Below are 27,562 nucleotides of genomic sequence, written 5' to 3'. Positions count from 1 at the left end.
TATATGAATATAAATATATATTGAATTTAATTCGCGACACTTCCGATTTAATAAATGCTAAATTAAATAATTAACTTAACAGTTAATTTAACTAATAAAAAAGCTCATGAGAAATCTTTAACTTTTTGCTATATTTTTTATATTTAAATGGATGACATGAAAAAGGAAAAGAGGAAATGTGAGAAAGAAATGAGCAAAGTTGGAGTAAACAGATAAGGAGGGGAGTACAAAATTGATGCTTGAAAAGGTCGTAAGATGAGAGGTCCGTGTTATATAGTCAACCATGTCTATCTATAAATAGGTGATATTAGCAATGGTGGAAGGCATAGGCATGCAGCGTCAATGAAGGGCATTGTTGCATGGAAAGAGAGAGAGTGGGGGTTTGAGTCAAGAATGACTTGCCGGATTTACGTCAAAGGTAATAGGTGATTAGCCGGCTTTCATTTAATATTACCCGGCTTTCATTTAATCTTTCGGCAAGTTGTTCTTGATTCACCTTTGCTCTCTCTTGCTTTATGCCAAACGTCTTATCATTTATTTTTGTATTTATCTCTTAATTAATTTGTAAAGTATTATTATTTTTAAGTTGGACAAACATGTATACCAACAAATATTTATGGCTCTGTGTTGCGTTGGGAATTTTCATTTTCTGGGTACAAAATTATGGATTGTGGTTAATTGATGATTTCCTAATTTCTTTGTGGGCCACCAGATTGAATAAAGCATTGAATTCTAATCTCTTTATGTTGCAACATTTCATTTTTCAATTCTTCATGAAAATCATTGTTTTTGTAAGGATGTTTGATTTCCTTTTCTAAAATAATTTAATTTTAATTTTCTTTTCAAAATTAATTATGAAAGATTTTAGTACAATATGAGATTTGAAAAGTGGCTGTAAATAGAAAAGGAAAAATGATTCAAGAATTAGCTATTTTTTCCTTAAAAACTTTTTACTAAGATGATGTATTTTATGATAGAATGTATGTGTGCACATGAAAATCATACAACATACTAATGAAGTACCTTAAAAAAAACAAAAACAAATAAAAAAAAGTTTATTAATTATAAAATAGGAAAATATATTTTTTGGTAAAAACAGTGTGTATTTGTGAGGGATTGCATTATTGGTTGAGTTGGCGGGAAACTACACGCGCTTGTAAAGCGGCAATGCATTGACAGTTGATCCTAAAAGCCAAAAGCCAAAAGCCAAAAAGCAAGCAGCTTTAAACTTCGATACGCACATAAAAACAACACAACACTTGATCCAGCGCCACTCACCTTCACCTTAAAAACTCCCGTCCTGGATTCGGATTATAGCTACAATCTTGCTTATGTTGGGTGAATTGGCAGTCATTTAGTCCCCGGAAGCTTCTTCTTCGACCCTGTTCTTCCTCTCTTCTCACTAACAACACTACAAAACTCATAAAGTACAAAATAATATAGCTAGTACAAAATCAAAGGAAGAACCCAGACACAAGCACAAAACCGAATCCTCTAAAGAAACAACAACAACAACAACAAAAAGCCCGTTTTACAGAGCCTAATCTTATATACTCACACACCAGCACAAAATCTTTCCTTTCTCTTTTTTCTTGTTTCATGCTCTGTCTACCCTAGATCTTAACGTCTTTGGAATTAGCGAGTTTTAAGATCTCTTTCAATTTCTTCAATCAGCTCCATTCTTCAGGTACTTGCTTCTCTCATTCTTTCAGTTGCTGCTTCATTTTGTGTGTTTCTTTTAAGGAAATGATTTAGTTTCATATTTTATCACTTTTTGGGGTGAGAGTACTGTGAGCGCTAGGTTGGACCAACGAGGTCATTGGTTTGTATTGGCTTTTCTCCTGATTTTTGTTGGAAATTGTTGAAAGATGCTGTGTTTGGTCTATTTACGCCATATATCTGTTTTGCATTCTTTACTCATTTCCCAAGTAAAACCGAAGATCAATTTTGGAGTTTCTTATTAAAAAAAGTTATAATTCCATTACCCAAGTTTTAAGGTTAAGGATTTGATGGGGTTTGTTTCATTGGGTATTCAAGTCGCCACTTACGACCCAAGTTTTGATTTTGATCTCATGGACTTGATACTTTGTCACAAATACTGACGCTTTTACCTGTGGTTTGCTTTCCCAGATCACAGTCCATTGATCAATTGAAGAATCCCTGGTTGGTTGCTGTTTGCTTACTCTCTTTTTTTGAGAGAGAATCACATGAATATAAAGCTTTGGTGTTTGTACTAGATAAAGGCAGCATGGGTGGTGATATGCAGATGTTGCCAGGGTCTAGCCACCGCCCTGCTTTGAAGAGGCCCGTATGGATTATTTTCTTCGTTTCGTTAGTCAGCCTTTTTCTAGCTTGTTCTTATATCTATCCACCACATGGCGATGCTGCTTGCTACGTATTTTCTTCTAAAGGTTGCAAGGCCGTTACTGATCGGCCTCTACCTTCTCCTGCAAGGGAACTAACTGATGAGGAGTTTGCATCTAAGGTGGTTTTTAGGGATATTTTGCATATACCTCGCATCCAGCCTAAATATTCTAAAATTGCATTCATGTTCTTAACTCCAAGTTCACTGCCTTTCGAGAAGCTTTGGGATAGGTTCTTCTGTGTAAGTTATTTCCTTTTCGGCTGCTAGTTTGTTTTTCTTCTCTAAAATCTGAACTCTTCATGTACTTCGTATATATTTTCTTATCCCATTTAGTGTCATGGTTATTATCCTTGAACTCCCCTTTCATGAACTGATGTATTGGGAAGAAATTCATTCAAGGTCTGGTCTTGTATAAAAGGTTTGGATGGATAGCATGCAAAATCTACCATGTAAAGGATGTTTGCTAAGGAAGAAATAACACTTTTTGTGAGCAGGTCTCAAGTACCCTGCCTATTTAGTATCAGTTTTTTCTTCTTTCTCCCGGAGTGATTTGTATTTGTTTATTCATTAATGTATAGATTTTGGTATTTATACAAAATTGGCAAATTTTTTTAGTTGAGAAACCTTGGATGAAGGGCGAGGCCTTACAGGAGAAATATTATACATACGTAGCCATAACATCTCAGTTGTGGCAGCTAGGAAAACCTAGTAGAGATTTAGGGCCCGGACCATAATGTTAGGTGGTGAAACAAGAACTCTGGGTTGTAGAGCTGCCATTTATCTGTACCATTAATTGGAGGAGAAGATTGTTGTCTTGGAGCAGCTTGCTTACGATAACTATATAGTTTGGATTCTTTAGGATCTTTTCTTCCTTTCTTTTTGACTGGAAATTTCTTGGTTAGTGCCAGTAATGATATTAACTACTGGAGGTTTCTCAAAGATTGATGCCGCAGATAGTAGGACAGATACGAACCACTGGACCCTATGTGGAAATTGATAAGGGTTTTTCATAATATTTTCCAGGGTATTTTCAGAAACATTTTCCGTAGGTGTTTTTATGCTGCATCAGAATGATGTTTGCATGTGTGATCTGTATATTTAAGATCATCATCTGAAGGTGTCAATATTTGTTATTTATAACCTCAAGATGGGAATTAAGAATCATTTCAGGTCATGAACTAGATTTAGAAGTAGAAAAACTAAAATGGTTGAGTTCGACGAGGGACTGAAGCTATTTTATGCTACATGTCAATAGAAAGGGAAGGCTGGATGACTGGTTTAAATCAGATTAAATGTCAAGGCATTATCTAATATAAATAAGTCATAGGTATTTCATTGTAGTGAAAAGAATTTCCTTTGTTGATTGTGGATGTTAATATGATTTAATGCGTGTGGTGAAAGTTTTAGTGATATCAATCTGGCATATTATGATTGGATAGAAATGCTAAGGTGGAAACAGAAAAAGGCAGGTTTCCTGTTTTATATGCCTCCAGATATTGTGTCTGCTCAGCTTATATTTGTGGTTTTGAGGTACTTTTTTAAGATGTTATTTCCCTTGTATCTTTATCAATAGTTCCCTTGTTTTTCCTGGCAGGGACATGAGGGGAAGTTTTCTGTTTATGTTCACGCATCAAAAGAACAACCAGTTCATGTGAGCCGTTACTTTCTTAACCGAGAAATTCACAGTGATAAGGTCTGTCTCTCTCCATGTTTCTGCTTTACGAGGTCTGTCATAATTTATTGTCCAACATTATTTGCATTTAGGAAAATCTCTTGGAATATAAAGTACAATGAAAAGATGTGATCTTAGCACTTACCGTGTCATTTGACTACTGTAATTATTGACATGAAACATCTCGTGTCATTTAATGAGCTGCTAATCATATTTATTAGTATTTACTGTATTTCACAATTTGGTGAAGTATTAATTCTCGGATTTACTGAATTTGTAGGTTGGGTGGGGGAAAATTTCTATGGTTGATGCAGAGAGAAGGTTGTTGGCACATGCTCTAAAAGATCCAGATAACCAACAGTTTGTGTTACTTTCTGAAAGGTAAATATACTTTGTCTCGCTTACCCTCCAAGGATTTTATTGCTTTTGACTTAAGCTGTTATCAAAATCTGAAGCATGGATTTTGACATTGCAGTTGTATTCCCTTGCATAGTTTTGACTATGTCTATGACTATCTGATGCATGCTAATATGAGTTTCGTTGACTGGTAAGGAAATCTTCAGAGTATTGCACACACTTTCATCTACATGAACATGTGATGGAGTTCTTGCACCATTTGCCCTTGTTTGACTTGTTCATCACCTCCTCCTTGGCTTTTTTGCCAGCTTTTTCGATCCTGGACCACATGGACATGGTAGGTACTCAAAGCACATGTTACCTGTAGTAGAAAAGAAAGACTTCAGAAAGGGTGCGCAGGTATGTCTGAATCGATTTATTTAGATGAATATGCGATACTATAGATCAATCTAAATGGAAATCTGTAGCTCGGATGTGGAGATGAACTTTACCACAGTTAAATCTGCTTATTATATGTTACCTGTAGTAGAAAAGAAAGCCTTTTGTTATGAAAATGTCTTGTTGTGGCAAATCTAATGAGTGAATTGTGCAGTGGTTCTCAATCAGGCGGCAGCATGCTCTGGTAGTTATGGCTGACAGTCTTTACTACTCAAGGTTCCGCGATTACTGCAAGGTGAATTTGATCTTAAAATGTAGTTGCACTGGTTTGAATCAAAGAGAAGTCTCTTTGATTCATGGATTAGAGAATTGACACTCTATGAATATGTCTATGATTCATGCCACTCACTAGTTGTAAATTGTAATTCATGTTCTTGATTATTACAGCGTGGTTTTGATGGCAAAAATTGCATTGCTGATGAACATTACTTGCCAACTTTTTTCCATGTAAGAATCACGGTCCGAATCATATTTCTTATTTTTCACTTGTGCTTATCCTAATGAGGTATTTAATATCTGTGCCAACAGATTATAGATCCTGGTGGTATTGCGAACTGGTCAGTAACACATGTTGACTGGTCTGAGAGAAAGTGGCACCCTAAATCCTATAGGGCTCGGGATGTTACATACGAGCTACTGAAGAATATTACGGTAATACTGCTTATCTCTTTATTTTCAACCACTTGATCCTAATGTATGGATAAAGTGTAATAGTAGGAATGAACTTGACAAATTTTATATCATAATTTTGCAGTCAATTGAGTTGAGTGTGCATGTAACAAGTGATGAAAAGGTATGCATTTTAAATGCTTCTGAATAGGTAAAGATTACTAGATTCTGAAATTAATTCTGGTTGTGGATTCATAGAGAGAAGAGCAGGTACAGGCCTGCCTATGGAACGGTGTCCGACGACCATGCTACCTATTTGCTAGGAAATTCTATCCAGAAACCCTACATAAACTGATGAAGCTTCACAATTTTTGAATATAAATTTTTTGTTTGGATGTGACAATAACAACTTGCTGGGTTTACGTCAATTGCATGTAGATTTTTTTCCGATTTAGAGAGAATTGTTGGGGATGTAATAATTTTGAAGTTCAAAAACAAAGCTGCTGCTTGCACCCTTTTTCTAATAATTATTGTAACATTGTTATTTTCTTTATAAGTTCTTATAGGCAACTTTGGTTAGATATATGAAAAGGTCAAATTTTACCATTAATCCTCGTACCATATGTAAGTTTCAGATTGAGTCTTTATATTGTAATTTGGTCGTTTTTTTATCTTTGCACTTCTTGAATATTGAAATTTCAATCCATGATAACTCTTTTTTTATACAGTGCTTAAAATTAACCATAACTCCTTCCCTACCCTTAAAGGCGTTTTAGCAAGTTCAAAACTACATCTTTTTACACTAACAACAATATTGACGTCAATCGAGTTGAGATTAAATTGTTAGGTGTGTAATGCATGTTAACTTGCTATGTTTACACAATGACGTAATTAAAGAAGAGAGGCAATTTACACATAAAAATTAATAGTAGAATTTGATTAAGTTGTTTAAGGTGAAAGTGGCTTCATTTCTATAAGGATAAGATGATGAATTTGAGTTTGTGCAATGCATTTGTTAATGCTTCCGATTTGACCGGAATTAATTTCGAATTTCATATGAATTGACAAAGTTTAACTTGAGTTAGAAATACTCTTCTCATGAAAAAAGAAGACGAAAAAAAAATCTAAATTTGTGTGTGAAATAATAAAAGAAAAAGTGAAAGTAATGTTTGGTTAAACATTAACAAAGGGACCAGACTTGAGGAAAGTTGACGTGAGCTATGGTTGGGGTAACTTGAATTAGGGGGTTTGGACTGGACGAAGTCTGTTCCTATCAAGTGTTTGGAATCTTGACCAAGTCCATCTCAACTTTAAATTTAATTACCCGAACTCCACGCCCACTACTCCCACTTGTTCAACCAATCAAAATCTGAGTAATACCAACGAGTTTCCTTCTATGTAAGACGAAAAACAGAAAAAGTATTTTGATTCCGAAATTTCCACTTGTTACTATCCAAAACAGTAATAACTTTGAAATTAGGAGGATAGTTGGTATATAAAAATCCCAAGTAGTTGCACAGCGTCTTACTCAATTGGTAGATTAGCCTTTGTTCCTTTTTAGTTTCTACAAGAATAGGCAAAGGCAAAGGCAAGAGAGATCGATATCAAATGGGTTGTAGTTTGTCTTGTAGATCATCATCGTGTGGAGTGAAGAATATGATCCGAGTGGTTCACCTGAATGGGTTGGTACAAGATTTTGACCACCCTGTTTCGGTGAGTGAAGTCACTGGCACCGATCGCCCACCAAAGCAGTTCCTTTGCACTCCAGCTCAACTCCTTTCCGACTGCTCCCAGTTGGGTCTTCAACCTGATACTATTCTTCAAGCTGGCCATATTTATTTTCTTCTACCTTACACCACTCTGCAGTCTGATGTGTCTCATGTGTCTTTGGCATCTATTGCCAGAAAGCTCACTGCCAAAGCCAAGTCCACCAAGCCCAACTCCTCCACTCAGCCTGCCTCCACCCCGCTCTGGCCCTCGCCTGATTCAGGGCTTGTGTCTTGTGGGGCACAAAGGTTGTCCCGCATGCGTCCTTGGAAACCTGTCTTGGACACCATCAGAGAAAAATCATTTAATCGCCGAAGCGAATCGGATTTGCAGGAAGGAAACCTAGTCCAAAATGTTTAGTTATAATCATTGCAATTGTAAAAACATTTTAGTGTTTGACCTTGGTGTTTGTTTAGCCAGAAGTAGATAGTCATAGATAGAATATTTTAATATAATGTATTTGATGATGTTTTTACGAGCTTGAATGCATTGAGCAAGAAATGACCATTCCAAACTCCAATACACGCGAATTCATATGGAGGACACAAATGAAAGCCAAACTAGGGGAAATCTTTAATCTCTCTTTCTAGTTTCGCGTTCAATTTTGTATAGGAAATTAATTTTAGGGTAAAGGATAGTGGGCAATTTACACAAAAAAGACTTTTTTTTTTAAATTACTAAAATAGGCTCGATATTTAATTATTTACCGGAATGGATCATTTTCCGGTAAATCTCGTCCACGTCAGCGCGATGTCAGGGGACGCGCCAGCAAGTCGCGGCCATGTCAGCACGCTTTGCTGACGTGGCAACAAATCGCATCCTAGACTTGCCCCACGTGTGAACAGTGCAACGGTCAAAAATTTGACCGTTGCCCCCCCAACGGTCAAAAAAAAACTATAAATACCCCCACCTTTTTTTTTTCACAAACTAATCCTCTCTCAAATTTCCTCTCAATTTCCTCTAAATTTCCTCTCAATTTGCTCTCAAATTCCTTCCAAATTTCTCTCAAATCCATATTTAATCTCAATTTGCTCTCAAGTTCCTCTTAAATTTCTCCTAACTCTATTTTTTTAAATAATTTTAAAAATTTTGTTTTAAATGGCCGGAGAATTGACTGTCTTGATAAGCATCACATATCGGTGGAACAAATGAAAATGGTAAGTGTTAAATTTAATTTCTAAATATTATTTAAGAAATTTTTATTTATTCATTTTTAGATAATTATTAATTTATTATTTGTTATAAAAGTCTGTAGATCGGGTATTGGAATGCAATATCTGGAATATGCATGGTCCTCCATCACCGTTGGTAGAGAACTACCTGCGGGAAGCGGGTTTTTGGCACGTGGCGACGGTAGGCCGGGGATGCAAGGTGGACCCGAAACTAATCAGTGCGTTGATCGAGAGGTGGAGACCCGAGACGCACACATTCCATCTTCCATGTAGAGAGTGCACTATCACTCTAGAAGATGTCAGTCTAAATTGGGATTGCTGGTGGACGGGTACCCAGTCACCGGGTCTGCCCAATCTAGCGATTGGGGGGGCGGTGTGCTACGATCTTTTGGGCGCTATTCCGGAGAAAATGGAGGGAGGTAAGATTGAGATGGGCTGGTTACGTGACACCTAATCCGAATGAAGATTCAACTGAAATTGAAAGAATCCAATATGCTCGGGCATATATTCTTCAATTAATTGGAGGTTATCTGATGCCCGACACGTCAAGGAGCCGCATACATCTAAGATGGCTGCTGAAACTCGTTGATTTTAGAGCAGCCGGTGAATTGAGTTAGGGGTCTGCCGTCTTGGCAACGTTATATCGGGAGATGTGCGGGGCGACGCTACCGAGGAGAGCAAAAATCGGAGGTTGCCTGTCATTACTGCAGTCATAGGCACGGTTTCGCTTTCCATTTCTACGTCCTCTAGTGGACGACCCATATACATTCCCACTCATAACGAGGTAAATTTTATATTAGATTTTACAATTATTATGTAGATTTTTAAAAATAAAAGTATGCTAAAAATTTATTTAATTAGGTGGAACCATCCGGCAAGTCATGCTCGATTACCTACTTCTCTTGAAGATATACGGCTTCTATTGGACCAACGGTCGGAAGCACAAGTAAGTATTAAATAAAATAGATATTTCCATACATTCGCTAGTCGATTGGTATTTAGTATTTAGTATTATGTGTATAACTAATATTTCTATCATGTTCATATAGTTTCAATAGACACCATACGAGGATCCGGTAATTCGGGCAGTAATTCCGGAAGAGTTCTTACAAAATCCACAAGCTTGGCACGTGAAAGTCGTGTTGATCAACTACGCAACTGTGGAGCCGCACCAGTCAGACAGAGTGCTACGACAGTTTGGATGTAGACAACCGATTCCCGTAGATCCTGAGGTGTTTGACGATCAATACAAAGTCGACCTTCGGTAATTGAATATGGATTGACCAAGATACTGGTCCGAGTACATGGAAATGTGGGAAGATCGGTATGAATATATACCTACTCGGGAACCAATCATCGTTCCGGAGTTAGCATGCGTTCCAGAATACATGCCATGGTTTAGGATCCATGGCAAAGCCGTATTTACTGATGCCAGAGGATAGGCAGCGGCAAATACGTGTCGAAAGGGAAAGACGCGGGCCTCTAAATCCAAGATGACAAAACAACGAAGGCAGCCCCTCAACGAGGCCCAGACATTCACCCGGCTTATCATCAGCGACCATGCAATCACCAAGCCCAACGAGAGCACCGACACAGTCACCCGACGCAGCAGTTCAACCGATGATACCCACGCAACCGCCTTTTTAGATGATGCCAGGTGTGATAGCCCGAAATAGGGCCTAATCGGAATAGTGGTTTCGTAACCACAAATCCGAAGTGAAATAGTTTAATTTTATAAATTTTTATTAATTACTGATTGATTGAAATATTGTGTGAAAATATGGATAGAAAATTTTAATGATTTAGTGCCTAATTGAATTTTTAGGACTAAATCGAGAAAATGCAAAGTGTGTCTAATTAGTGATTAAATGACTTAATTGAATTATTGCATGAAATTGGAAGTGTTTATGTGGCAATTAGACCATAAATTAGTGTTATGGACACAAAAGGGTATTTCTAGAAAAATATCTAAGTAATGGGTCAAGGGCATTTTGTCCAAATTGAATAAAGACAAAATAAAGATGAAAACAAGTGTTCATCTTCTTAAAATCAGACGTTTGCTGCCAAAAAATTCATGTCACCATAGCTAGGGTTCTTGAACTTCCTAAGCTCAATTGTAAGTGATTTCTTGCCCGCTTTTGATTATTTTCGTATTTTTATGCTTATTGAAGCTTGAATTTCATGTTTCTACCATTTAATTTAAATGAAATTAAAGTTTAAAATTGACCCATTCATGATATAATTGTAAATTGATTAGTGATGTTAGATAATGAATGTTTGAAGTGTTAATTACAAGTTTTACTAGATGAATTTTGATGAAAATGTTGAAAAGGGCTAAATTGTGAAAGATGGTAAAGTGTGCATAAAGTTGTGATTTTGTGAAATTGAGGGCTGTTATGAGCATGAAATATGATTTAGTGAAGTTTGAAATTTAAAATTTAGTGAATTTTATTTTTACGAGCTTAGGGACAAAAGTGGAATTTTGAAAAGTTTCGGGGAAAATGTAAATTTGCCAAAATGTTGTGTATGAATTGTATTTGAATGAAATGTTGATAAAATGTATTAAATTGTGTTAATATAGATCAAGAAAGAAGAAATAGTGGAAATGATCGGGAAAAGAGAAAGTTATCGACTAAATTACAAAAATAGTCGTTTTGCATCCGAGGTAAGTTACGTGTAAATAATAGTTATATTTTTATAAATTGTGAATTATATTTGATATGTGAATTAATATTCAATGTGGAAGGAAAATTATTCATGAATTATTCAAGTGTTAAAGTGTTGAAAATAAAGTGTTAAGTGTAAATTCCGGTTGAACTTAGGAATAGAAGTGGATACAAGTGACATGTCACTAGAGATCGATGTTACAGATGTTACAGTGAGTCCCGGTGCTGGGTGATCTAGCATGTGTTGCGAGACACTGACAGCCTTGTGTGAGCAGCCCGTGGACATTTCAGTGTTATTGATCGGTGGTAGCTTTGCTACGTTTGATGGTAACCGGCTACATTTCGTGGTAGCCGGCTACATAACAGTGGTAGCCGGCTACATATCAGTGTTGCACTTATGTGCTAAATCTCTACGATATCTGTGTATATTCCAGTGTTCAACGGGATTAATAATGAGTTAAAGTGAATATGAAATGAAGTGTGTATGCAGGTACATTTGAAAAGAATGAGCATAGTGATAAATGTTAAGTGTGAAAATGTACATGCAAGTGAATTGGTAAGATTGTGCATGTATAAGTGATTGAAATTGCTAAGAAATGTTTTGATTAATTATATGTTAAAAGTGTTAATTATTAAATGAGTAATTATTGTTTACATGTAACTTACTAAGCTATTTATAGCTTACACATTTCTTCTTTTCCTTTGTTATATAGTGATTTGAACTTGATCGAAGTGGGGATCGTCGGAGCTCGTATCACACTATCATAATCATCTCGGTATTATGTGCTTTTCAAAATGTTTAAACTATGGCATGTATGGGGTCTTGATCATTTTGAGCATGTTCAAATGATATAGCTAATATTAGCTATTGAAGTAGCTATTAAAGAATATGTTTTGGTGTTATGTATGTTAAAATGGTAACTAATTCAAAGAAGCAGTTTCTTTGACAGCAGCAGTGACGTGAATGTGAAAAATCACCATAAATAGTAGAAATGGAATTAGAGAGTGAATTATATATGGAATTAAATCTTATCAAGTCTATTTTTATATGAAAGAAACGGTGTAGGCAAAGGAATTCTGTATTTTGAGATATTTTAATTTTAGTGAGATAGGGTCAGAATGGTTTTTGAAGTCCCCTATTCTGACTTTGAAAAATCATTATAAATTGTACAGAAAGAATTATGGGTCATAATTTATATGTGTAGATTTCTTAGTGAGTCTATTTTCAAAAGAAAAAAAACGATAACCTTATATGTATTCTGTACAAAGAGATAATTGATTTTTAGTGCCGAGAGGTCAGATCTGTCGAGCTGTGAAACAGGGGATACTTTAATGAATAAACTGTACTAATTGGCCAAGTCAAAAATTCTGAAAATTTTATGGTAAGTAGTAATATGAGTCTAGTTTCAGGGAAAATTTACGGATTTAAATTTTGAGTTCTGTAACTCGAGTTATAATTAAATTAGTGACAGTTATACAGGTAGACGGTTTTGCTGTGAACAGTGAATTTAATTTTAAAGGCAAATTTTTATGCTCCGAATCGGTAAGTTAAATTGGATAACATCTCGTACTCGATTCCGGCGACGGTCTCGGGTAAGGGGTGTTACACCAGGTGCGTTTCCTAGCCCTTATATGTATCCTAACCCGAGTCCTATAGCAGGTTGGAGCCAAATGCCCGATTCAGTTTCATTTCCTGTTATGTTGAGTGGACCGCCGATGTATAGGCCAGTGGCGCACGAGGTATCGCAAGAGGGGCTGTCGGGGAGCTCTCCTTTTTACCAATCCCCACCAACGTATGGGTTTCAAACACCTTCGCCGTTCGTGATGCAAACACCTCCACATACACTATTCTTTGAAGGTGGATCATCGTCCCAAGTCTGACAACCAGATGCCGTACCGGAAGAACCAGAATCCCTACCGGAGGAACAACAACCGTCGCCGGAAGCTAGAGAAAGGAGGAATCCAGCGCATAACCGTCGACGGCCGCCATGTGGCACTGAACCCCTCGGGCATAGACATTGATTGCCGTATTTAAATTTATTTGTACAAATATTTTGAATATTTTGATATTATTTTATGTAATAAAATAGAAAATTTTTTTGATTAATTTTGATATTATTTGATGTAATAAAATAGAAGTTTATTTGACGTAATAAAATAGAAATTTTTTTGAGTTATTTTGATATTATTTGATGTAATAAAATGAGATTAATTAATTTGTACAAATATTTTAAATATTTTGATATTATTTGATAATTCTACTAACAATTAATACAATTATCAGTTAATATTTTTACATTCACATAATGTTAGATTTGAAAAAATATTTTGACTGTTACTAACAATTAATACAATTATCAATAAATAATTGAAAAAATATAATTTATTTACAATTACATTCAACTATTCCGATTAGGGCATGATCGGCTTGTATGGCCTGGATCCCTACACCATCTGCACAACTTCTGTTGGCTGGTTGTTTCTCGGATATCCATATTGTTACGTATTCTAGTCGAGCAAGGTCGACCCTTTGGTTTACGACGTAATTCTCTATCCGGTAACAGCTTAAAAGGAGCAAGAGATACGGACGGCCACTTACGTTCATCTGGGACCAGTGGGAAAACGTGTCTCCAGACGCTGTACTTGTTTTCTAATTTGTACACTTCGTCCACATAGCTCATCGGATCCAGACGGAGATTCTGACAAGCTGCAATAACATGAGCGCATGGATAACGAAGTGCATCAAACACTCAAATTCTTGCTCTCTCACTGTTCTTATTCTTCTTCCCCTATTGTTACTGCCTATTGAAATTGAGATGAGGAAAGGAAGGAGTTTAGCTCCTTGCGGGGGCGGAAGAAGAAAAGGTGTCGTTTGAGGTGGTGGATCCTTGCCTTTTTGAGAAGTGGCACAGGGAAGAAAAAGTAAAGGGTTTCTTCATTTGGGAAGAGAGGAAAACAAGAGAGAATTGAAAGGGGATCGGAAGGCGGGGAATGAAGAAGATGGTGGGAAAATGTACGGAAGGGACGGTTCGGATATGGGTTTAGAGCGAAAATGGATGAAAACGCCTAGATTAAGTGAGAAAGGAGTGGTGATGATGGTAGCGGTGGTGAAAGAGTAGTGGAGGGCTAAACTCTCCATTGTTTGGATATCAAGAAAATCAACAAAGAAAAGAAAACGAAAGAGGAAACTTAAATCAAGAGTAGAGGTGATCATGGGTTGGGCGGCCCGGCCCGACGGCCCGCCCGAAATATGGGAGGGTTCAGGTAAAATATAGGCCTGAAATATGGGTTTGAGCAAAAAATGATGCCCGTTTAGAAAACGAGTCGGGCCTCGAGCAAAACTTTTTTGGCCCGGGCCCTGCCGTCGGGCCCGAATATATAATAAATATATATTTTTATTTTTAAAATACATTTCTCATTTCTCCATTTCTCGTTAGACATTTAGTACTTATATAATAAATATATATAATAAATATTTATTTTTTATTTTTAAAATACATTTTCGAATATAATAAATTGGTTGCAAAAAGGACGATGAGGACGATGAGGATGATGTTTCTTCGGTTGCTTTTTAGGATACTTCTTTTATAATTGTTGAAAATTTAATTTAGCTTACAATTTATATTTTATTATAAAATTAAATATGTTGATTGGTTAATGTATGGATATTTTGCAGGTTTTTTATACAATTTTGGTGTTTACTAAAAAAAAGGGGTCGGGCCGGGCTTAGGAATTTTTTCTCAGGTCGGGCCTGGACAAAATTTTAGTCCCATATTTCGGGCCGGGCCCGGGCCGAAAATTTTTTTAGGCCTGGCCCGGCTCATGATCACCTCTAATTAAAAGTGGCATCTCCATTTTTTCTTCTTTTTCTTCATGTTAGCATACTTTTCAAAGTTTAATGTAATAAATATATATTTTGTTATTTCCGTAAAAATTAATGACTTGAGTTATAATTTTTTAAAATTTAATGACTTTTATTATTTTAATTAAAGTTGAATAATTGTTAGTATATTTATCTTAATTTTAATACAAAATACCCAGGATGTTACACGACCTAACATTTATTTACTTTCCGCTCACTTGGAAAATACTTTGGGTTCTGCTTCATTAACTACCTTGCAAATTAAGCACACCATTTTGGGGCACTTTGAAGTTTGATAAAAACTTGATAATGAGAGTTTCATGGGGTTTTGTTGGTTTAAGATGCTAAAAAACTTGAGCCATTCTTGTTATGCTTTGGCACACTTACCTATTATCCACTTGCCTTTTAAAAACTTGGATTGCATAACAAGCTCCCATTTCCTTCTTGGAACCTCATGTTACATGCCTACATCAAATGGTTCCTGAAACTATTGGCTCACTCTTGCACCACTGCTCCAAAACCAAATCATTTCGTTCTGGTCTTTCTCTTCATGCTGCTGTTTTGAAGACTGGTATACAGGCCAATGTCATTGTCTCCAACCATGTCCTTAACATGTATGCAAAGTGTGGCAGTATTAACTTTGCTCGTCAGGTATTTGATGAAATGTCTGAAAAAAACCTTGTTTCTTGGTCCGCCATGGTCTCTGGTTATGAACAGGCTGGGGAACCTTTATTAGCACTTGATTTGTTTTCCCAAATGCGCCTTGCACCCAACGAGTACATATTTTCCAGTGCCATTAGTGCTTGCTCCAATCTCATGCTGTTAAGTGAAGGACGGCAAATTCATGCTCAATCAATCAAGGGTGGATACGCATCAGTATCATTTGTTTCTAACGCCCTTATCTCAATGTACATGAAATGTGGTCATTCTAAGGATGCATTGTCAGTCTATTCTGGTGCTTTACAACCAAATGTTGTATCTTACAATGCTATAATTACGGGATTCATAGAAAACCAACAACCTGAAAAGGGTTTTGAAGTTTTTAAACATATGCGTCAACAAGGCCTTGCGCCAGATCGTTTTACTTTTATTGGATTGCTCCGGAGTTGTGCCGACTCAAATGCTTTACACAGCGGAATGGTATTGCATTGCCAGACAATCAAACTTGCGCTGGACTCCACCGCCTGTATAGGTAATGTGATAATGACAATGTACTCAAATTTTAGTTTGATGAAAGAGGTAGAGAAGGTCTTCGAATTAATCCAGGAAAAGGATGTCATTTCCTGGAACACTTTCATAGCTGCTTGTTCTCACTGTGAAGATCATGAAAAAAGTTTAAGAGCTTTCGGAGAGATGCTTAATGTATACCACATGAGACCAGATGATTTCACTTTTGCTGGTGCCCTTTCTGCCTCTGCTGCGCTTGCTTCAATACTTTACGGCAAGCAGATCCATGGTCATCTGATAAGAACAAGGCTGAACCAAGACGTGGGAGTTGGTAATTCCCTCACCAACATGTATGCAAAATGCGGTTCCATTGCATATGCATATAAAGTATTTAACGGTATGCCCCATCACAATCTCGTGTCATGGAATACCATCATTGCTGCATTCGGAAACCATGGGCTTGGGAGCAGAGCCCTGGAGCTTTTTGAGCAGCTAAGGGCAGTCGGACTAGAGCCAGATTCCGTCACATTTGTAGGGATTCTGATGGCATGCAATCATGCTGGTAGGGTGGATGAAGGCCTTGTTGTATTCGATTCTATGCAAGAAAGGTATGGGATTGCTCCTGAAATAGAACATGTTTCGTGTCTGATCGATATGCTGGGACGGGCGGGGAGATTAAACGAGGCAGAAGCATACATGAGGAAATATCCGTATGGAGAAGATACAGTGGTGTTAGGGAGCCTGCTGTCTGCATGTAGAGTGCACGGAGATGTAGTGATGGGGGAAAGGATAGCTAAAGAGCTAATGAAACGTGAAGCAGTGAGCACATCACCTTACGTTCTGTTGTCAAACCTGTATGCTTCAGATGAGAAATGGGGTAGTGTAGCAAAGGCCAGAAAGAAGTTGAAGGGTAGTGGTCTGAAGAAGGAAGCCGGGTATAGTTTGGTTCAAGTAAAGGGTAATTTTGAAAAATTTACGGTTGGGGATTTTTCTCAGACAAGGATTGATGAGATGTTAGACACCCTCACAACTTTAGCTCGACTTTCTTTTCATCTTACGAGCTCTGTTTTTCTATAAGTGAAAGGTTTTACGCCAATTACAAACCCTCGTTCACTAAGCTTCCGCTACTTCTTTTCCTTTTTCTTTTCATTCGTATATTACAAATTCAAAATAAATATGCTTTATTGAAGTAAGGGAAGAGGTGACATAGTTTGAACTTGTAGTGTCTGACCAAATATTTCAACTATCGTCCCATACAAATTAAGACAAATATTTTATTGTATATGTGTATATTTATATTTTTACTGATAAATTAAGTAAATATATATTATTTGAAAATTCCAAATAAGCATTTAACCTTTATATTTGAATTTGAATTTTTTCAAAAGTCTATAGGTTTCACCATCAAAACTCAAAATATAATAAAATGATTAATATTAAGGGCTAGTATTTAGTATAATAAAATATTAATAAAATAAATATATAAAAAATGTGAGATACATGAAATATTTCCTTAATATTAATGCTTTAGAGTTTAAAATTCAATGAAAAAGGGTGAACATAAATTTCAAAGCTCATGAATAAGGATGGAATATTGATAAAAGGTCTAGAATTTATCTATTATTAGAAGTTCTGAAATTTGGATTTGCTACCTTTCACCTTACTCCATAATAATAAACGATGGAGTTAATATAAAACTTTTAAAGTGTGTAAATTATTGTTGAAAGTTTAAAACATAACATAAATTTAATATTGTAACAAAGAAATACTTTACACATTCTCTACATCAAAGAGTTACAAGTACAAAATATACAATTTTTCAAAAAGAAAAGAAAAAAGAACAAATATACAAGTAAATTACATTAAAAAAAAAATTAAAGTAGGGTATGGTTTCCTGGTTGGGATGTAGAAGTTGGTGGGAGACTAAAAAATGGATCTCCAAATGGGTTAGAAGGGGGAATGTTCTGTTGTTGAGGGTATTGATAAGGCACCATCATCATCATTTGTTGTTGTTGAGCAAGTAAGGCCATTTGTACATTTGTTGGGGGTGCAATGTCATTGGACATTATGAATGGGTCATTGTGTTGATACTGGTGGAAAGGGTTTTGTTGAACATCCATACTTCCATATCCATATCCATATCCTGCATTTTTTAGTTGCAACTGCCTTCTAGCAGCATCATCTTCATACAAACTATCTAGTAATAACTTGTCAAATCCTCCCCCCTGTCCAATTTTCAAACTTAGAAGGGGTGAAAGTCTATTTAACATACAAGTTGTGAGTAGAGGGAACTAACCAATTTGCTTTCTACCGGCGGAGCTGTATGATTGCTAGGTGCTGTAACAAGTGCTAGTTCCCATCCCGTGCCACTGATTTCATTTAACCCACGATTTGTTGTTGATTCATTACCTTGGTTAAAAGGGATTAGCATCAACTTGTTTGTTTTGTGGGGGGGCAGTTAGAAATTAATTATTGAAATAAAACATAACATGGTAACCTACCTGATGGAACAATTGCAAGAGCCAATGCATTGCTTTCCTCTAATTCCAAAGCTCTTGGGTTGATTTCATTTAGACCCTGAAGGACCAATGATTAGTTTGTATAATAAAATTTGATGAATAAGGTATTGTGGTGTTGAGAAATTTATTTATAAAACATACCAACAAATCATCTGTACTATCAAGTGACACAAGTGGTTGAGGTTCCTTCACTTCCTCCTTTGCTTGTGTCTCTTCTGCTGCTGCTGCTGCTGGTTCTTGCAATGGTTTATTATTCTCCTCCTCTACATGTTTTTCTTCGACTCCATCTGCTGGTGGAGGTGACTCCTCTCTCTGCTCATATTCCTTTAACAACACAAATTTTATTATAATTCATAAAAAATAAAAATCATAATACATAATAATATTTCAAGGTTGTCACTCACCAGCCTGTTTTGGACGGAACTTGTTTGGGGAGCTTCTTTTATATATTCTTCCATAGTTGCAAGAAATGATGGTGGTGGCTGCCCCAAGCAATTAAGTATTAATGAACAAAGTTGTTGATTTGAAATTATAAATTTCTTAAAGGAAAAGAACCTGTCTTAATGTTGGAAACTGGAAGTTCCTAGCAAGATCTAATCCTTTGCAGTATTCATAAAACTCAGCAAGACTTTCTGCCTGTATAAAAAAAAATGAAATTAATTTACAATTTTACTGAACATTGATGATAAAATTACCATTAAATCCACCTGTTGACCAGCTCTTTTGTATATATTAAGAGCTTTGACGGCATCATGTTTTGACATATCAAAGAACTGTAAACAAAAGAAAAAGGAAATTTCAATGATCATAAATGATTTTTGATTTAAATGTAGAAGAGACGACATACCATATCTACAAGGTTGATAATTCCATCGTTGATACCACAATATATTTTGAAACTCTCTTTTAGTATCTGAATCAAACATTGCAAATAAGTAATCTAAAATACTAGGTTTAAATAGAAAATTAAGAAAATGGATAACTACGTAGTGCGTACCAAAGCTAAGGCATATTGAACGAGGTAATTGCTATAGGCTGCTCCTTCTGGCTGCGGTATTCAAAATAGATTCATTTTGACATCAGAATTGTAAAAACTGAAATTTAATTGTACATACCTGACAACCTATAAGACGATAAAGAAGTTGTTGTAATACAGGTAGTTGCTCTATTAGTTCATCACTAGCTGAAAGTATTGTTCTGCTAGTGCTACGTGACTGCAACGATTAAACCATATGATTTCAAATTATGGTGTCATTCATGCTAACTTCACTTCCACTATAAGGTTTTAAAAAAAAAAACCTTGCTTGCGCCAGCTGGCGATGATGTTTTTGGCAACCGTTCCGTTTCAATATCAAATTTCAATACTCTAAAGCATTCAAGCCTCTCCTCTAAGAAAAGTGCATATGTCCTAACCCATGCTGAGCAATCCCATGCTGCATATCAACCACACTTGTTTTTATTTTTATTGGATTATGAAGTATTTCTGTATGAAAGATTAGATAAGCATGCATACCAAGAGGGCTTGAATCATCTTTAAAGTTTGATATTTGAAGAATACGTCCTCTATGTGAGTAGTTCATAAGCTCTTCTCTAAATGTAGGATCGCCTTCCCTTAATGTTCTATGAATAACTATTAAAACCTTTATAGCAACCTAAATCAATATAATTATTAAGTTATAGTTCTTCCAATAATAAGATAAGAAATTGTTTTGAAAAAAGAAGAAGAAATGGTTACAATCCAATTTCGCGTCTTAGATAATCTCTTTGCCAAGGCATGAATGCAATAAGCTATATCTGCTCGTGGTCGGGCAACAGCTGTGGCTGCCAATATTTCTGCCACATACGCAGATGAGAATGATATAATAATACCATAAATTTAAAATGTTTTGATTAATAAATGGAATGGAAACGTACTTCGAACATGTCGTTCTTTGGGAGGGCATTCAACGTGATTAGTAGCTTTTACAATCGCAATGTCTAAATCCTTCAATCCAATATTTCATAACTAAAATTTTTAAGAAACTAGAAATAAAAATGAAATAAACCCAAGCATTGGAAAACAGTATACCTTGAAATCACTATTGACCTTTGCAAGACCAACCGTGGTTGAATCTTTGAGAGCCCCGTAAGCTTGTCTGAAACTCTTAAACGATCCCATTTCTGTATTTTCTTCTTCTTATTTCTTTTACAAAGAAATAGAAAAAGAAAAAAACATTTCGAAGCTATTCTACAATCCTTCCCAGGAAAAAGAAACAAAGATCAAGCAATGTTTTGGTTCTATATATTAAAAAACAAAATTATTGTTTCTTCTAACAAAATGAGTGGAATAAGGAGAAATAACCAATTTGGATTTTTGTTTGTACTTTTACCATTTATGTTAGGCTTGATTCATTGAATAGAATGAATATCATATTGTACGGTTGATAACATGATGATAAGAAATAAGTAATAAGCCTAAAAATACATTACTACCCTTAAATAAATAATATTCTATTTTTATGTTAATTTGATTTTGTTATATTCAATACCTTGTGTATAAATATATTAATTTATTACCCATGCCATGCATGGACCAATTTTATTTATTTAATATATAAAAAATTAGTTATTTTAAATAAAATGAAACATTATCTTATAATTTATTATTATTAACTTTTTCATATAATAAAAGATACTATGAATATTATTAAATACTAATTTAAGTCTAACAAAATATTTAAAATATAACTTAATAATAAAAAGGAAAAGAAAATAGAAATAAATAATAAATTATTATTTAATCAAAATGTAAGAAACCTGTATGATTTTGAAATAATTTTAATTTTAAATAATTTAAAACATTTAATATTTTATTTATTTAAAGTTTTAAAATTATATTAATTTATTAACTTTCATTTTATCTTAATTATCAAAACAATTTAAAGTTAAAAGAAAAATAAAATAAAATAATGAAACTATATATTATAGAACAATTTTTCTGTGTTGTAAAAATATACAAAGTGTAGAAAATTATTAAAATTTTTGTTGATATATATTTATATTATATATCTAATGAAATTTTTTCTTTACTTTAAAGTTCATATTTATAATTTAAAATTTTACAGTAATTAAAATTATATAAATGAGATTTCTTTAAAAATAAAATCCATTTAAAATAAAATTTTAATAAAATAAATAAATAAGCATAAGTTGAGTTTTTATTATTTATTGAATGTGATTTTTAATTGGATATTTATGTTTTAAATTTATGGTTTGGAATAGGATTTCAAGTGTATATATTAAAAGGGAAAAGTTGATGAGTGGAATTAATAGACGTGAGTATTAACACTTAACAGACAGAGACTATATATAAAAGGGAAGAAAGATGCGAGTGAATGTAGAGATCAAAAGTTAGAAAACCTGGGAAAAAGGAGAAAACAAGAGTAGAGTCCTCTTCCTCCAACATATCTATAAAGAGAGAGGCGGCGGTTTGGGGAAGAATCCAATTTCTTCAATTCCTTGTCATCGTTAGTACCGGATGCCAAACTCTGTTATTTCCTTTTATTGGTATCCAAATCATCCAATTCCATTTTAAGCCCTTTGTTTGCTTTTATATGCCGACCAAGAAACAGTTTCAGCATCTTTGAGCAGGTCAGTTGTCAATGGGTTGTTTTTTTATGATCATGCTTGCTTTTTCTTAATTTGTTTCCCATCGCCAGTTTCCTTTCCTCTTTTTCTTCTTGTCATTCGTAAATAAGAAATATTAATTATGAGATGGAACAATTTATTGGAGTAGATTGATTAGGTCTCTTTGATAGTTAGTTAAGCAAATCTCGAGTACAAAGGTGATATGATCTTGACTACTTTTGGGTTGCTTCCTTTAGTTAACAAATCTTGGGGATGCTTATTGTATCCAATTCTAAATTTCTAGGTGTTTATATAGGGAAACCCTTACTTATTAGCATTACCCTAAATGTTTTCAGTTTTTGTACTGTATAGATCGGTATGCGTGGTACTGGAAAGAAATTAACGGATCACGGATCTGCCAAATCCTCTTCTTCTAAGAGAGAAGCTGGGTCTAAGCTAATTGCAACGCTAAAAAAATTTAAAAACCGATGCAAAATTTCCCATGGCAGAGTACGTAAGCCCAAACATCATGTTAAGAAAGTTAGTTCGACCTTGTTGAAGAGGAAAGTTACTGCTTCTGTTACCGAGGGGACGGGAAATGATGTCTCTTCCGCCAGAAAAGTCGGTTGTAAGACAAACCTTCACAAAGCAAACAAGAAAGGGTCATCTAAGAAGCTGGGTTTGTCGAAGCTTCAAGGTAAAAATGCTATATGTGCTAGTTTGGAGGAGAATGGTAAAAAGGATAATGCAGATGTTAGAATTAAAAAACTAACCAGTAAGACTAAGAAGGGGCAAAAGGATAAGGTGGAGCTAGATGAAGCATCTCGGTTGCAGAGGAGAACTAGGTACCTTCTGATTAAGATGAAGCTGGAACAGAATCTTATTGATGCTTATTCTGGGGAAGGCTGGAAGGGTCAAAGGTATGGAGCTTTTCTTTCTTGCAGGCTCAATCTTTTAACTAAACAACAAATGCCTAATCAAACTACTGTAAGATAAAACATAACTTAACACTTCCCTCATAGTAATCCTATATAGCAATTAGGGAAGACAGGCTATCAATTGAGCTTAACCATGTTCAAACATTCAACAGAAATTAATTATTAGAGTACTACTAGTTATACAAATATTCATTTACTTATTGTTGGATGTGGCTCTTTTTTCCTTTTTGTCTATTATCCATTTACTTCTAGTATTTTGTTTTATCACAGTCGAGAAAAGATTAAGCCAGAAAAGGAACTGCAAAGAGCCAAGAAACAAATCTTGAAGTGCAAACTTGGGATACGCGAGGCAATTCGCCAGTTGGATTCACTTAGTTCAGTAGGGAGCATTGAAGGCTCTGTTATTGCTCCAGATGGCTCTGTTTACCATGAACATGTAAATTTCCATTGTTGTTTATATCTAAGTCATGATTTGCATGATTTATATATAATTTTTCTTATCTTCTGTTATCATTTCCTTTAGATATTTTGTGCAAAGTGCAAGTTACGTGAGGCTTTTCCAGATAATGATATAGTACTTTGTGATGGAACATGCAACCGGGCCTTCCACCAAAAGTGCCTGGATCCTCCACTGGACACTGAACATAGTAAGTTCCAGTTGTGTAAATAAAGTTGTTCTGAATTAGATAGCTTCACATTAAGATGGGTTCAATTATCAATGGACAGTACCTCCGGGAGATCAGGGCTGGTTTTGCAAATTTTGTGAATGTAAGATGGAAATTATAGAAGCAATGAATGCACATATTGGCACCCATTTCTCTGTTGACAGCCATTGGCAGGTTATTAGCACAATCTTATCAAGTGTTCATCCCTTCCGATGCCCTTTATACTTGAATTGGATTTAATTGCTCTATCAATCAAATTAACAACAATCTGTTCTTCATGGATTAGGATATTTTCAAAGATGAAGCTGCTTTCCCTGATGATGCGAATGCATCACTAAATCCAGGGGATGAATGGCCTTCAGATGATTCTGAAGATGATGATTATGATCCAGAGAGGAGGGAGAACAGCTGCAGGATCAGTGGAACAGCCACTGATGGTGATGAATCGGATGAAACAGACAATTCAACCAGTTTAAGTTGGTCTGTGGATAGTGAAGATCTTTCTGGATTCGGAAGGCATGAAAACCATCAATTTGACAGTGGCGGAGATTCTTATGAAACCAGTGATGGGGAAATTCTTAGTGGCCGTAGGAGGCGAAGAGCAGTTGATTACAGGAAGCTATATGATGTGAGTATTTGAAGAATTTTTGTTGCTTATTCTTAACTTTGAAGTAAGGAAAACAAGTTGATCTTTAAGTGATAAGGAAAGAAATGGGTAGGGGCTAGTAACAGTGAAATAGAAGAAAAAGGAAGACACTTTTTGGAGTTCTAGAATTGGTTAGGGTGAAGGATAGGAGTTGAACTTGGTACTAATGTTTGAGAGAAGAAAGCTTTTGTGATATGTCATTGCTTTGTACCTAGAATTTACCATGTATGGCTGTATGTTACATCAGCAAATGTTAGACAATTGCTGAACACTTGCTCATGGTTTGCCATCATAGTATTGCTTAAGAAACAACACTTTTAACTCCTAAGATTTTTATAAGGGTAAGCAATAACGCAGAGGTTTGCATGTTTTTGCAGAGTGCTTGACCGTTTTTCCATAATGTGTGTTTCTCCTTTCTGGGCAGGAAATGTTTGGAAAGGATGCCCCTCCATATGAGCAAGTCAGTGAAGATGAAGATTGGGGTCCTGGTAAAAGAAAGCATAGAGAAAAAGAGTCGGATGCTGCCAGCACCCTTATGACTCTGTATGAAAGTGAGACAAAATTTCTTAACATTGAAACCACAGAAATGAAAAGACAGCTACCTTCAGACCTGAAGAGCAGGCGACCATTTTTCAGAATTCCTCCCACTGCAGTAGAGGTAGGAATCGCTTGAATTCTCCAATAGAAGTATATCATTGGAGACTACTTGTCTCATTCACCAAGCTGTTTTCTGAACTCTCTGTAAATAAAATTTTTATCATGCTTATTTGCTGCTCTCCTTATTTTCTATGTCCTTACAGAAACTCCGAGAGGTGTTTGCTGAGAATGAACTTCCATCTAGAGTCGTCAGGGAGAACCTTTCAAAGGAATTAGGCCTTGAGCCTGAAAAGGTAGCAACTGAGTTTTGCAAAAATATTGAAATTTCAAAGACAGATGGCTACAAATTGATAATGCATTTTGGTGCCCATATTTACAAATATTTCTTGGGAAACCAGAGTGACTAACCATTTCAATTGCTTCACGATGATTCTTAATTCATCCTACTGAAAGCATTCTTTCTGAGATACTGACTGGAGTGTACCTTGATGTCAGTATAATAGAGGGTAATATTCTATATCTATGATATCTACTAGCATTTAACCTATGTGAGCTAGTATCACTGTTATCACCAAGATAAAGCAATGGTCATTATGGCACGTGGATTTGATAGTGGTTCAAAATAGCAATAGAGAATTAGAGGAATAATGTTATATCCTTCCCAGACGTTGCATTTTATAAGTTGTTAAGTGTTTGATCCTCACACCTTCCAGTTCTTATTGATGAGTTTCATGGTCCAGGTAAATAAATGGTTCAAGAATGCCCGCTACTTGGCACTAAAAAGCAGAAAGGTATGTTGTTCTTTCAAATGTAGCAAGTTTTTGATTTATGGTAAACCTTTAGATTTCTCAAAAGAAAAATACATTCACAAGTCTTTGGTTCCGCTCAAACTTTGGCTGGTTTCTTAGATGATATAAATTGCTTTCTCTTAGAAGGTATTAGTTACCCACCTTTACCATGCAATAGCATTTATTTTGGAACTGGTGAAAGCTAGAAGAATTTTAGTTGGTAATTTTTGGCCAAGTTTTTTTTTTCTTGCAGGTCAAGCCTTTTCTCACTTTTTTTGTGTGGATCAGGTAGAGAGATCAGATCACCTTCAGAGCTCTTCTCCTAGAGTCTCCAAGGAGCCTGAAGTGGAAGCTCCAAAGAGGAAGGATACTGAAATCATGGCATTGGAAGATATGTCAGAAGCAGCTTTGGTACGGACACCAAAGAGATTGAAAACAAAATTGAGAAAGAGTCCAAACTCAAAGTCAGTATGCACCTCTGTAGATAGAAGTCCGCATAATGGACTCTCAATTGTTTCACATACAAACAGCGACAAGGTAATTTGGCTAAGATTTGGTTGTAACCTAGACTCCCTTTCCCCTTCTCTTTTGTTCTCTTCACATGTTTTATCGTGGTGATTAAAGAATTAGAAGCAAGCTGAAGAAGAAAAAAATAATTTTAATGGCCATTAGAATAAGAATTCTTATTCGAGTGCGTTTGAATTATAAGCATGTAATGGCTTAATTGAGTGTTAGGCATGGAAAATGCTAAATAGGCATATTCATGCGTACTTGAAGTTGCATGTTCCATTCTGACATTTTTTAAACATTTTTGCATTCAGGTGAGGAAGGAGTTGAGTGACGATGTGATATTGAAGAAGCTTTTAAATGTGAAAAAGAAGTGGGGGAAGGAGAAGAGGGTGAAGATTATTGGAGGGGGTGGTGGGTTAGAAGCATTTGAGTTGGAGATGGAAAGACTTTGTAGGGCTAAGGTTAGGCTTGAGAACATGAAGCAAACATTATTAGGACTAGAAAGTAGGAAAGCGAGGAAGTTGAATAAAAGGTGGCAGCGGGTACATGAAGAATCGGTTATTTATATTCCGATTGCCGAGCTAAAGGAGAAGGTGGTTTGAGTGTATGCAAAAATTAACTCCAGTACCGGTGCAGGATTTTGTTTCCTAAAGATGCAATGACAATTGGTATATGATATAATATGGTTGTTATTTGCCAAATAGCTCGGTAGTGGGTGATTGAGTGAATTACCCTTGTATTATTACTTAAAGCTCATGAATAGTTGTTGCTGACCACAAGAAAGAAAAAAGTAATGACAGTTGATGAATGAAGATGTTAGTCTTCGTTGTTGAGTTTGTTTGACGGCATTCAAAGAACCCCTCCAATATCACATATGTTGCTATGATGTATGCGGTAATTCAACTAATTAGGGCAAACAAACAATTATGAAAAAAAATCTGTTCAATTTGCTCTCATATTATCAGCACAATTAAGTGATCATCATTGATGCTTCTGTACAAAAATTCATATTTAGGGTGTTTCAATCATTTATAGAGATTTCAATCTATGTTCGTCATCGCATTAATGTTCTATATCAATTTGATTGATATATTAATATATTTAACTCTTAAAGGTTTTGATTTTAAACAATTTAATAAATTTAATCTCAATCTTTATGCATTTTATCAATTTGTATTGATTCAAAAAAGTATCAAATTAGCGCTACCATAGGAGTTT

General features: G+C 35.5%; 5 protein-coding genes across 6 annotated transcripts; 4 read left to right on the top strand and 1 right to left on the bottom strand.

The window, feature by feature from the left end:
- Positions 1-1,205: 1,205 nt before the first annotated feature.
- Positions 1,206-6,112, top strand: LOC105768833 (glycosyltransferase BC10). Its single transcript, XM_012589042.2, has 11 exons — positions 1,206-1,687; positions 2,131-2,605; positions 3,960-4,058; positions 4,318-4,418; positions 4,513-4,584; positions 4,703-4,793; positions 4,987-5,067; positions 5,220-5,279; positions 5,361-5,483; positions 5,587-5,625; positions 5,700-6,112. The coding sequence occupies exons 2-11, from the start codon at positions 2,249-2,251 to the stop codon at positions 5,814-5,816; spliced, it is 1,140 nt and encodes a 379-aa protein (XP_012444496.1). The 5' UTR covers positions 1,206-1,687; positions 2,131-2,248; the 3' UTR covers positions 5,817-6,112.
- Positions 6,113-7,049: 937 nt separating this feature from the next.
- LOC105768831 (uncharacterized) lies at positions 7,050-7,568 on the top strand. The gene has a single exon (XM_012589040.2). The coding sequence runs from the start codon at positions 7,050-7,052 to the stop codon at positions 7,566-7,568; it is 519 nt and encodes a 172-aa protein (XP_012444494.1).
- Positions 7,569-15,102: 7,534 nt separating this feature from the next.
- On the top strand, positions 15,103-17,413 carry LOC105771303 (pentatricopeptide repeat-containing protein At1g11290, chloroplastic). The gene has a single exon (XM_012592725.2). The coding sequence runs from the start codon at positions 15,383-15,385 to the stop codon at positions 17,150-17,152; it is 1,770 nt and encodes a 589-aa protein (XP_012448179.1). The 5' UTR covers positions 15,103-15,382; the 3' UTR covers positions 17,153-17,413.
- Positions 17,414-17,949: 536 nt separating this feature from the next.
- Positions 17,950-20,832, bottom strand: LOC105765954 (putative clathrin assembly protein At5g57200). Its single transcript, XM_012585242.2, has 15 exons — positions 20,663-20,832; positions 20,509-20,578; positions 20,330-20,427; positions 20,108-20,246; positions 19,894-20,027; positions 19,710-19,808; positions 19,592-19,642; positions 19,442-19,507; positions 19,302-19,367; positions 19,150-19,230; positions 18,999-19,076; positions 18,736-18,918; positions 18,577-18,652; positions 18,372-18,484; positions 17,950-18,300 (listed from the first exon to the last, which is right to left on the bottom strand). Exons 1-15 carry the CDS (start codon positions 20,750-20,752, stop codon positions 17,950-17,952), a joined length of 1,695 nt encoding a protein of 564 aa, XP_012440696.1. The 5' UTR covers positions 20,753-20,832.
- A 1,099-nt stretch (positions 20,833-21,931) lies between these two features.
- On the top strand, positions 21,932-27,156 carry LOC105769701 (pathogenesis-related homeodomain protein). 2 transcript variants are annotated; one of them, XM_012590510.2, is made up of 11 exons: positions 21,932-22,224; positions 22,557-23,120; positions 23,409-23,574; positions 23,662-23,785; positions 23,865-23,977; positions 24,090-24,431; positions 24,874-25,107; positions 25,250-25,339; positions 25,787-25,837; positions 26,123-26,371; positions 26,656-27,156. In XM_012590510.2, the coding sequence occupies exons 2-11, from the start codon at positions 22,579-22,581 to the stop codon at positions 26,944-26,946; spliced, it is 2,202 nt and encodes a 733-aa protein (XP_012445964.1). In that variant the 5' UTR covers positions 21,932-22,224; positions 22,557-22,578; the 3' UTR covers positions 26,947-27,156. The 2 variants fall into 2 exon arrangements, with proteins under 2 accessions (XP_012445964.1, XP_012445963.1); XM_012590509.2 differs by having other exon boundaries at positions 21,933-22,224; positions 22,573-23,120.
- The last annotated feature ends 406 nt before the right edge of the window (positions 27,157-27,562 follow it).

The sequence above is a fragment of the Gossypium raimondii genome, chromosome 5 (assembly GCF_025698545.1).
Source record: "Gossypium raimondii isolate GPD5lz chromosome 5, ASM2569854v1, whole genome shotgun sequence".
In the NCBI taxonomy this organism is placed as follows: domain Eukaryota; kingdom Viridiplantae; phylum Streptophyta; class Magnoliopsida; order Malvales; family Malvaceae; genus Gossypium; species Gossypium raimondii.
Note: the sequence above shows the minus strand (reverse complement) of the source record. Positions and strands in the feature narration are given on the sequence as shown.